At 36.2% G+C, this 12625-nt stretch overlaps 1 protein-coding gene across 3 annotated transcripts in view; it reads right to left on the minus strand.

Moving 5' to 3' along the window:
• LOC118620488 (gamma-secretase activating protein) overlaps window positions 1–12625 on the minus strand; it is a 64731-nt gene that overhangs the window by 42457 nt on the left and 9649 nt on the right. For all 3 annotated transcript variants that reach the window (XM_036247602.1, XM_036247600.1, XM_036247601.1), the window contains 4 exons: window positions 6802–6879; window positions 5369–5446; window positions 1480–1572; window positions 1134–1351 (listed from right to left, as the gene is read on the minus strand). In XM_036247602.1, coding sequence (XP_036103495.1) covers window positions 1134–1351; window positions 1480–1572; window positions 5369–5446; window positions 6802–6879 — 467 coding nt within the window. The remainder of the gene's footprint in view (window positions 1–1133; window positions 1352–1479; window positions 1573–5368; window positions 5447–6801; window positions 6880–12625) is intronic.

Consider the following 12625-nt stretch of genomic DNA (forward strand, 5'->3'; position numbering starts at 1 on the left):
AATCAGTACGAACAATGTCACACTATTTAACAGCACTGTATTATCCTCTCAAGGGAGGGATAATCCCTGTGATAGTATCAATTCTCTCATAAATCTCCAAAACCATCATCATCTGCTGGAGGAATAAAGCTCCTTGTCCCTACCTTAGAATTGATGGGTACTGTAAGGCTTGCCTAACCACAATGGACTCTCACTCTCCTGCTCCTACCAATAATTTGTTTTTTCCAAACCTATTCATGCTTATTGTATTTATTTTCACAAGCAGTTAATTTAATAAACTATTACCATAGACAATTGACACATGGATGCAGAAAGGGTATTGTTGGGTCGACAAAAATTGGATGCTTAGGAAAGACTCTAAAACACTTATTTAAAAACTAGGTACATGTTAGATAACTATAAAAGATTGAGAAAAAAAAATTGCCCTATATACAGATTGTTTTGAAATTATTGTTCTCCTTAGGAAAAGAAAAGAAAAAGCAACTAACAAGAAGAGACAACACATTACTAGTAGTTTAATGTAAGAAAAAATATTTTGAACATTAGTTAGCTAACATTCAAATACAGGACTTTCATTTACATCAGAAGATGGCTGAATAAATGTACATTTATGTTTTAGGTTAAAATAAAATGCTTAAGATATCTTTTTCACAATAAACCAATTACCTATTGGTCCTAATTAAGTCTTTGACATCACAGGATAGCTCTAATGCATAAAGGTACTTTGTAAACTATAATGTGTAATTTAAATGTAATTTTCAATAGAATATATGCCACCAGATTTTAGTCCATTTGACAATATACACCAAATATAGAATGAGTGAAAAAGTAGATATTTATGAAACTCATTATTTACTGAGCACTTCCTTGGTATATTACTGATGTAGCTAAACACTTCTTCACAATACTGCAAAGAGAGGGGCCAATAGAATGTATGCACCCTCACAGTCTGAGGTCTGGTTGGGATCCATTAAAAAGGAGCACAAGAGAAAAGTATATTCAAGTTAGGATGGAGACCTTCAACCTTGATTAACTGCTAACAAATAAACTAACTTCTGTTCATGTTCAACCACTAAATAAATACATTTGATATCGTCTATTTGCCAATTTTTAAACGTAAGCTATGTTCCCACCTGGGCTTCCAGAAACTGTGGGTCCTGGCCACACGCCAGTGTGCAGTGCAACAGGGCCATCTTCTCCCAGTCTAGCCGGGTGTTCCAGAGGAACTCTAATAAATAGGGCTGGTTAAGGAACGCTCGATAGAGCTTTCCAGAACACCAATCCAGTACCAGGGACCCTGAAAATGACTGTGAAGGACTATGAGGAAGCATATCAATCACTTGGCTGTTTCCTGGCCAAAAAAGAAATAAAATTAAAAAGATCAGCAAATATAAGAAACCCTTCTCACCCAAATATAAACATTAAAGCGAAAACGAACTCAAATGGACCATGTTTATGAAGGAAAAACTAGAGCTGTACCTGTCAAAAACAGACTGTGGCAGATCAGGTCTGGATGTTGAATGTTAAGTAGATGAAAGAAATGACCAGGTAAGTAAACAGCCACGTAATAGTCTGTAGAAGAGAAAGATTTCAGTCATCTACATGTGGTCAGAGTCAGTCTCTCTCTCTCTCTCTCTCTCTCTCTCTATCTCTATCTCTCTCTCTATCTCTATCTCTATCTCTATCTCTATCTCTATCTCTATCTCTCTCTTTTAATCTCTTAAAACACAAAAGCTTTGACCAATGTGATAATTAGCTGTTTTAGGTCAGTACCTATCATCCTACTAGCAGATCTCATTTATTTCTGTGGCTAATTTTACTCAAACATATAGCCATGGTTAACTTAATTTAATCTATAGCTTTGTTTCTAAGTGAATTGTGGCTTTATATGAATCTAAATAATCTTTGGGAGCAACTTAGAATTGAAAAGATTAAGCAACATGAATTATTCCTTAATCTAATAAACTGGGAATAGTTTATAATGGGAATTTCCTTCACAGTTTCTGCCAGTTTGAGGAAGCTCTAAAATTTAGTTTCTTATGTTTATCCATACTCATCATCATCATCATCATAGTCATCCTTATCACTGCCATTATCATTATTGTCTTCATCATCACTTTGTTTAGAGAAACTTTAAATTGATATTCATCAAAACAATCTCAGCAGGCATTCTGACACTTTATGAAGTACTAGTTTACTTCCTTGCATAGCTTGCTGCCTCTATAAAATTCACACTTTCAGGGTCCCTGCACTAGATATCTTTGTACCAAGAACATTTGTACACAGATTGAGCCAAGGTGTAAACTTAGATTTCTAGAGAATGGGAGGGTAGAAATACCAATAATTTTCCTAGGATCTTAAGAAAACAGAAATTCACATGATTTTAGTGAATTTCATACAGATGAAACATTTAAATTATAAATGAGCCAGCTGGAATATTATTTTCCAAAGAAGCAACGAAATATATGCTAATCAGTTGCATAGAAGGCATTCTATGCAAAGGAAAGGAAAGGAAAGAGGATGTGAAACTCTAGCCAGTCACCATGGAGCAAGTGATGTTAAAGTGCTTAGCACAAATGGTTGCATTAATATAATTACGGAGAACCTTAAGTAGAAAAACACAAATAATATCGTAGGGCACAGTGGTAAAAGTTTGCCATCAAATGACCTAGGTTAACTAGTTATTTAGGATGGTACTCTCTATGTCCCTGGAAGAGGGGGCATTTGGAAATATATAAAGGTGTTTTGGGTTGTCACAATCATTGGGGTGGAGGAAGATTCCTATTACAATTTGGTGAATGAGCTCCAAGAAAGTTAAAGCCCTCAATGTGCAAGACACTCTCACACAAAGAATTATGTATTATCTCACCAAAAATGTCAATAATATCTGTGGTAAGCTGAACAATGGCCTCCAAAGATGTTCAAGTGCTAATCACCAGAGCTTATGAACATGTTACCTTGAGTGATAAAAGGGACCTTGCAGATGTGATTCAGGATCTTGAGATGGGGATGGTAGACCCAATGTAATCACATACGTTTTTATAAGAGGAAGATTTAACTACAGAAGAGAAGATCATATGATGAAAGAGACTAAGCCAAAAATTGCTCGCCTCTAGATGCAGTAGGAGGCAAAGGAGCCTTTCTTCCCAGGCATCTCCAGAAAGAGCCATTTCTGCCCACGTGTTGATTTTAACTCCTCAAGACTCATTTCAGAATTCTGACCCTCAGAACCATACAAGAAAGTTTGTGTTGTTTTAAGCCCTAAATGTATAGTGACTTGTTTCAAAAGAAATAAGAAACCATAATAATACCCCTCATAAGAGATGCTAAAAGAAGCCTGGGCACACATTTTAGCCTTTCTGAGCACCAATTTCATTATCATCACAAAGCAAAATTATTGTAATAGTCAAGATAACTTAAATAAAATAGCATATAGTATTAATTTTTTAAATGGAAGCTTTTTATTTATAAACATATCTTTCTTATATAGTGGTGCTTGGGGATTAATTGAAATTAAAAAAAAACAAAACTGTTATTTAAAAATTTTAATCAATATAAGCCCCTTTTGACAGGGTGACAATTTAAGGAAATTACAGGCAATTAATAGCAAAAAGCACATCACTCAAAAAAAAAATATTGTTGCCCTGGCCAGTTTGGCTCAATGGTTACAGCTTCCTCCCACGGACTAAAGAGCTGCAGGTTTGATTCCGGTCAAGGGCACATACCTCAGTTGCGGTTGCGGTTTGATCCCCAGCCCTGGTTGGGGTCCTGTGAGAGGCAACCAATTGATGTGTCTCTCTCACATCAATGTCTCTTTCTCTCTCCTGCCCCCCATCATGCTCTGTCTGAAAAAATCAATGGAAAAATATCTTTGGGTGAGAATTTAAAAAAAAAAAAAAAAAGCAATATGATTGTCATAAAAATTACTTCTAGAATAGTTTTAATAAGGTACAATTTTGTGCCTATAAAATGTGTTTAAGAAGAAAACAGCCTATTTTTCAGAAAGCGCTAGTTTTTCTGGCTTCTCCAGATTCTGAACACCATAGATTAAATCATGCCTGCCCTTTTCAAGACTCACTCCCAGGGGTACCCAGAGGGTACTTTTGACCTCAAAAAATGCTAAGTTTTTTTTAGTGGAAAGTTTCCACATCACTCTTGAGATAGGATGCTGATAAGAATCAGGTCCCAGTCCCAAGAAATCTTGTATTTATCTCTTACCACAGGAAGCAATAGCACCAGGCCTCTTGAAAGCCATTTCCCACAGGCTCAGAGCCCACAGAATCTGCCACATACTGGCCCACATAGCATAAGATATTTTACCTCGCCAGTAGTACCATTCAAAATAGAAATCTTTTTATGAGCATTCTTATCATTTTGGTTCTCATTTTGCCCCATTCCCTCACATCACACCTTCCTAAACCTTTGTCATAATAGTAGCTTTTCCTTTCTTTTTTTTTTTTTTCCTTTATTGATTTTAGAGAGAGAGAGGAAGGGAGGGGAAGAGAGAGATAGAAACATCAATGAGAGAGAACATCGACTGGCCACCTCCTGCATACCCCTCACTGGGGATCTGGCCCACAACCTGGGCATGTGCCCTGACCCGGAATCAAACCAGCGACCACTTGGAGCATGGGTCGATGCTCAACCACTGAGCCACACTGGCCGGGCAGCTTTTCCTTTTTAAATAGTGTGCCATGTCCCATATGTGGGCAAGCAATAGTTCTGTTGTTTAGCCTTGTACTGACCTGTGTGTGCCCCACATCCCAATTAGCATAAAGAAGCCACTTTCGGTAGAGAGGTACAATAAACCCCTTCTTTATTTTCTTCCTTGTAGACTCCCTTAATACAACTCAAGTCCCCTTAAATATTTACTCAATAAAAACCAACTCACTTAAGCTGATCCATTAATCACTTGTGGGACTTGGAAGATTTTAGCAATTAGCAACAGGGAGTGGACAATTTCCCAAACACCTTTATCCTCTCCATGATCAATGGGCCAACATGATATATTATTTCTCAGAGGCTTTTAGGGAACATCTTATTCACTGTCATCATTTTTACACTCCTGAAATGGCTTTTATGACTGGCTACTAAAAACATAAGAAAGCTCACGGTGTAGGTTCTCTAAAAGGAGAAATGCATCCTCGCTTCAGACCCCCATAAAGGCTGATGGAGTTGGGGAGGAGGTTCCAGAGAAACATTCTCCTACCGGGTTTCAAAAAGGTCAGTGATTGCTATTGCAATCCAAGTCCCAAAGAGGCATGAGAAAATGAGGTGTACAGAGAAGAAAATGAGATATAGAGGCTGAGGCATAACATGTACTGGAAGGAGGGATCAGAACCGAGAAATGCCTCTCTCTCTCACTCACCAAGGTTAAGAAAAGTAATGCCCTTTATCACATGTGAGTGAGCACTCCCAAGAGCAGCAGTGAAGGTCTTGCTATACCCTGTGGAGAGAGAACATGAAGCCAGAGAAAGCATGTTAAGAAACAAAGAGCTGGCCTTCCACCTAAGGCAGGACTCTATGTAATACTCTCAACATTTAACCTGTGACATGGATAAAGCAAGCATCTCTGACTTCTAGATTTCATAGTTTCCCATCATTCTCCAAAAGCCAGCATTAAGGGTGTATGACCTGAGTTCAGTCACATTCCAATAGTTGTTCTGGGCTTATATATAATCTTAGACATTAACAGGTAGGTTGTGCTGGGAGGGAATGATCCAAAGAAATCTACTTAAAGATCCATGAGAAGGAGGAGATCTGGTGACTCGCTGGCCCTCAAGCTTCAGGCTCCTTGCCGTACTCCTAAAGTCATCCAGACCCTCTGAGACTGCTATTGTGTAATAGCACTTTGAGTTAGAAAGGGTATTGTACCACCTCTAAACTCAGTATATTAGGTTTCGTTCTCTCCTTTTCTAACTCTTATTAATCTTCAGAAAAGTTTTATTTATGGGTTTTAATTATTAATCATTAGAAAAATGTGTGAAAACTTTCTACAATATATCAAACCTATACTATTAAAAAGCATGTATTTATGCCTAGTTCTGAAGTTACTTTTATTTTCCTCATTATTGAGTAAGTTATTAAGCTTTTTCAACTTGACCTCTAACTTCTGAAGGAAATAGTAGGCACACTTGCAGAATAAAAAACTGGTGTGGTCTGACATAAAGTTTTTCAATTTTGAAAAAAACCCATCTTAACATTTCTTAACTTTACCTACAGTATGTACTGCATAAATATCAGTGTTTAATGAACTCAATAAGCAAAAATAAACACTCCTGAGCATGGTTCAGACTAAAACTATTAAAGGACACACTGTGGCCAACTACTGAACTGGAAAAGGTTGGACGCTTTATTCCTTCTCCCCTGGCTGGCTCTTGACATATCGATTTTTTGGGTCACAGATGCATGAAATGAAATAAACGTATCTTAGGTCTAAGACTTGTTAAGATCTGAGATCATGAAAGCTTCTAACTAAAACCTTAGGTATCTTTGCAAGTTAAATCAATTGACACTTTCCAACTAGTAATAATAGAAAAGCAAACAAACACACTTTGGTCAAATATGTCCATTAGGATTAATCTATAGTTCTAGAAAAATACAGAGGTCCAGATAAAAAGTATATAAGATATAAAAATATTTAGCTAACTTAATATTCATCACTAGTGAATTTCTTCAGGAAACATGTATTATATAGGTATAAGGTATAGAATTTACTTAATAATACCAAAATCTGTCAAATTTGCTACTATTTGGAAAAAGTGATTATGTGAAAGTAAACACCAAGTAAATGAGAAGTACCTTTATGAAAGTAAAACACTGAATATGTGACTTGTTCCCAAGAGTCAAACTTCGGGCTGTAACACACACATAAACTTCCTAGAAATAAGAAGATGTTTAGTAGAATCATAAACAAATAAAAAGATTCCTAAACCACTTAACCTTACTTGTATTCCTTTAGATGTCTTGCCTCAATTTATTTCATAGATTACTCCCAAATTCTAGAAATGGTCTATTAACAAGTTACTAAGAAATTTCAATCCAACCATTACTCAGCACACACTATAAGCAATGTATTGTGGTAGGCTATGAAGGGAAGGAAAATGAATGGAGACACACTCCTGTGTATGAATCATGTGAGACTAGAGAAGTTTGCAAAGTTTCATGAGATTCTCCTGACATATATATACTGCCTTGCCCTCTTAGCCGGCTTGCCTTCCAGTCATTACTAATAGCTATAAACCCTACTTTATCAAAAATTTTCTCCTCTTTACACAAAGTTTTCAGTCTTCTTATTTATCTAGAATAAAAGACCAACTGGACAATCTTATGGAGCAATATGTGGTATGTGAGCCCCTGACCCCATACTGGGTCACTAAGGGCCTTGGCCCATGGGCAAAGGAGAGCTCCTAGCATAGAGTTGTTTTTCAAGAAGAGTGTGAACACCTTCACTTACCCGTCACTCCATAATACCCCTGCCTTCCCACCTCCTTCAATGTGTGTGAAACTGTACATCATCTCTAACAACTGTTGTTTTATAGATAACTAGATAATGTTCATCAGTGACCTACAAATGAGGGCATTATGCTTAAACAGATACTTCATTCTAATGCTAATGTTTATGTGATTAACTGAAATAGGAGTTCTCCCAGGTGGAAAGGAACTTGACAAAGAGTCTGGAAACCTTGGTTCTAGTCCCCAAGCTGATATTTAACTAGCTGTGTGAATTTAATCATTGCTCTACTTTAGAGAATTACACTATTTCCTCCATGAACTCCACTAATGCCTTTATAAAGGAATCATGGTAGGAAAAAAAAGTCCATTTCCCCTAAGAAGGTTATTTAAGGACTATTATAAGCATTCTGTTACGCGATTTATCATTTGTGACTTTCAATGCCATTTAAGACTGCAATATATTGTTGGAAGTACATTTCATTGCAATATCTTAAACAAAAAAGAATAACTTTATCAGATAAAAATAATAACAATTATGTTAGAGATAAAATTACTGTTTATGGCTACTGAGTAAACAATGATATAACTTTTCTTTAAAATCACAGCAGACTCACTAAGAATAAAGTAATGCTATACTAAAGTATAAACAAAAATAATAATTATGAGAGTTACAAAAGTCTCATGTAGCACTTTCACTACTTGCATATAGCAAGCATACTATCAGCAAAAAATGACTGGTTCATCCTGTCCTTTTATATTCCATGATCACAAGGAGAAAGGAATTTTCAGTCAACATAGTCAACTTCAGCTTCTCGGATACAAAGAAATAAAAATTAAAACAATGCACCACATTTTTTCTTTCAAATTAACAAAGTTTTAAAATTCTGTCAAGGGAACAATAAACAGAATATTCTCAAATAACAGTAGTGAAAGACTGAACTAGTACAACCTCTCTGAAAATAGTTTGGCAGAAGATTAAATATAGTCATACTGCTGATCCACTAATAATTTATTTAGGAATCCATCCTGAGGAATAAACACAAAATGTTTATATCAGGATATAAGGATGATCACAACCTCCATTCCAGCAAAATCCTCCACACACCCTTGTTTAAGAATGGAGGTTATTGTTTTTCTTGCTTTGAAGAAAGTTAAAGTAAGATATAGAATAAATGTACTTAATTACAAACACTGAGAGCTATATTCATGTCTCATAAGCAAATATTTCCAAATAGTTTGTCACTTAGTTCCCCCTCCCAAACCCAAAAGAAAAAAAAGAAAAAAAAAACAAAAAACAGCAAGGTGGAATCGGGTATGCACAGGCAGCTACCCCATTCATAGAATTGTCTTTGATAATGTTAATGTTCCATATCTTTGTTGTCCAATATGGTAGCCAGTAGCCACACTTTAAATGCGGTTAGTGTGAGTAAGGCACTCCTCTTTCATTTTATTTTGTTTTAATTAAATTTTAACCACAGGTGGCTAATGGTTACCATATTAGACAACACAGTTCTGGAGCGTTGGTTCTCAATCCTAAAAGTATATTCAACTTACCTGGGCTCACAGTTGCCCAGGTTCCACCTTAGATCAACTAAATCAGAATCTCTGGGGGTGAGACCCAGGCACTGGCATTTTTTTAATTTGCCTGAGGCAAATCAACTAAATTCTCTAAGCCTCCATTTCCTCACCTGTAAATGAACAAAATATAGAACCTACTGCATATGATTATTATGAGAAGTTAACTGCTATTAGTATTCTTCCAGAATAAATTTGCTACTATTTACAAGTTGGAGAGAGTCACAGTTTGGAGAAAAAAAAAAGTGTGCTCTTAATGGTGTATCCAGAGATGTTTAATAAATATTCATCAGTGATGTAGATAACATCTCAAAGTTGGCTAGCCTTTGGAAAACCACTTGGAAAATGAAAGCAATTATGGACCATGTTTTCCAAGGGAAATTATCTCATTGTAAAAGGCTCTACAAAATGCTAAAACACAGGCCTAATTCCGGAAACGTGTGAAGGGCAACTCTTACAATTATATGAATTTACACTTTTCACCCCTCACTCCCTCCCAGTAGGTGGTACACGAAAAAGAATTATAGCCACTGATTTAGAAAACACAAGAGTGCCCTCAGTACAGCTTCAAGGTTGACTATCATCCAGGAAAGGAATGAGAATATTTCTTTCCTTCAGTGCTTTAGGGAGTCTCTGATTTATCCTCCCTCTGTAGAAGATCTGTTAGAAAACTCTATATGAGCACATAATCTGAGCCTAGGTGGCCTGACAACAGCAGCAGCACTTTGCCCGCCATCAGCTCTCAGGAGCACCGCCATTATCCAGGTTTCAGTCTCTAATTCCTTGGAAGTTCTTAGATTTCATTTCTTAGGGCAATAGATTCAGGACATAGGTTTTCCAAAATGTAAGAAGTAACCGTGAAAGGGCAAATTAGCTCCCAATGATGAATATGTGACAACTGAAACCAAATATTAGTAGAGCATCATCATTGATGTAAATAGTTAAAATAAGTTGAGTTTGTATGAGGCCCTGAGTCTATGGGCATTCCTTTCATGAACCACGTTTTCCGGAAAACTAAGCTATTATACAGGGAGCCATGTAGAGATTAGACTGGTTGTTCCCTTCTTCATTCCCATTTCCCTGAAATAGTTTTTTGTTTAACCACAAACATAAAAAATCATTTTTGAAAAGTAATGTGGAAAACACATGAACTGACAATTTAGCCGTCAAAACCCCAAAGTTGCTTTTCTGTCATGTTTCAGATTAAATCTAGAAGCATCCCATTTGAAACAGGCTTATTTTTTCTATTTCAAAGCTGACTGTGAAGAGCAGGGCTCATTTTCTGTTCTCCCAGACACTGCTGAGAAAGGAAAAACAGACTCACATCTCATGCTAGATAAACCTAACATTTTATTAAATAAGATGTGTCATAGATAGCCTATTTATAAATGAGACATTCCTATAGGAATAAAATCAAAAGGAATAAAATTTTATAGAATAAAAGCCTAAAATGATTGTTTATGTCCGTAAATGGCACCACTGTTCACCTATTTATTTATGCCAGAAATCTGAAAACAATTCCTCTCCATATAGCAAGTCTTCTCAGTTTCATCTCCAAAATGCCTCTCAAACCCATCCAGTTCTCTGCCACTACTGAGCATCCTAGTTTAAGCACTTTCATCTCAAATGTACAACTACAAACTTGTCCTAATGGCTTATCTCCCCATTCTTTCTCTTGCCTCCTCCAACTATTTCTTCCCACAGCAGCCACAGTGATCTTTTAAAACTACATATCTAATCAGATCACTGCCTACTTAAAACACTCAGTGAAGGAGCATCAATGAATCCTAAAACCGATAAGTGAGTTGTTAAGTAATAGGATAGTCACATGATGCCAAAGTATCACCTCACAGATTACTTTACAAGGAAGACAGACAGTGGTTACCACTTAATTGAATGACCAAACGTAACATCACTAATATCAGGACATCCTGACATACACCTTCTGATCTGGTACAAATAACATTCACAATATCACCTATGAAGTATTATTACCAAAAATGTTTAACCTAAATCTAACAATACCCTTAGGACTAAATTCCAATTTACAGGAAATGTAGAGAATAGAGGAAAAAGTTAAATAATTCCACAAGAAAACACTTAGACAAATCCAACATAGGGACATTCCACAAGGCAAATGGGCTGGACTCTTCAAAATGTCAATGTTGTAAAAAGAAAAAAAAGGGCAGAGGATAGGAAGTGGGAATTGGTCTACATCAACAGAGATGGCAAAGACATAGCTGAAGACAACGCACGAATCTTGACGAGATCCTAACTTTAAAAGTAATGCACATATATACATGTATTTATTTATTTATATACATACACACATATTTTGAAATAATTGTGAAAATCTGAATATGAAATAGTTTACTAATTAATTTCTTTCAGTGACCATGGAACTGAGGTTATATAAAAGAATATCCTTAACCTAAGGAGATACATGCTGAGTTATTTAGTGGTAAATTGTCATGATATCTACAAATTACTTTTAAGAGGTTTAGTCAAAAGGAAGAAAATGGTACCTATATGTGGGGAAAATGATAAAGCAAATACTCTAAATTATATAATTGTTTAAGTAAAAGGCACATGGATGTTCACTGTGATCTTGAATTCTTCTATGTGCTTGATCATTCTCAAAATAAAATACCATAATAAGAACAACATCCCTTTAATGACTTACCCTGACTCTTAGGATGGAATCTGAAATATTTCCGTGGTCTGCAAGGCCTGACTTCATCTGGTCCCTGCCCATCCCTAGCTCCCTCTCACAGCACTCTCCCCTTTGCTCTCTCTACTTCAGTCATGCTGTTCTTCGTTCATACATCCTTCGAGTCTTAAGTGAAATACCACTTCCTTCCCGATATTCCCCAAGACTGGTTTATGGAGGGACTCGTGTGACTGAGGGAGATGAGATGGACACGGGAAAATGGGATGAATTATGAAGGAGTGAGATGGGAAAGGGAGCAATTTTCAGAACTAAAATAGAACAGGACAGATGTCTTAGAGGGAGGAAAACACAGAGATGGACTGGCCAAACTGGAACATATCTGATGACACTAGTATCTTTCATTAAACCTCCATTATATGTTCTCACAGCTTCCTAAAATTCTCATTCATAATATTTATCATGATTCTATTTTAATATCTGCCATGACAAAGTAACCGCTTGAGTTAAAGCCGACCCTCATGATTCTAAGACTATGCGTGTACTTATTCAAAATCAAAAGTCCACACCAAACAATATCGTCTATATTAATAAAGACTAGGTCAGTTTTATTAATCATTGTATCCCCAATACCTAGCATACAGAGGGCGTTTGTTGGCTTAAAGAATGTCACATAATTTGGCTTTAAAAGAATACGATTTTAGTCCAAGTACTACTTAACTCACACATTAAATATCCATTGAAGTTGCAATATTAAAAATGGCTTTTAGATTTAGTTATTAGAGTTGATTATTTAGATGATTGTTGAATTTAATGAGCAGTTTTGTTCACAAGATTCATTCATGTAATCATACTCCTCTCTCATTTTTAGGTATTCTTTTCCCCCTTTTTATTTTCTCTATCTACAATACACAGTTTTTAAGACAG

Source organism: Molossus molossus, unplaced genomic scaffold, assembly GCF_014108415.1.
Source record: "Molossus molossus isolate mMolMol1 unplaced genomic scaffold, mMolMol1.p scaffold_m16_p_7, whole genome shotgun sequence".
NCBI lineage: Eukaryota > Metazoa > Chordata > Mammalia > Chiroptera > Molossidae > Molossus > Molossus molossus.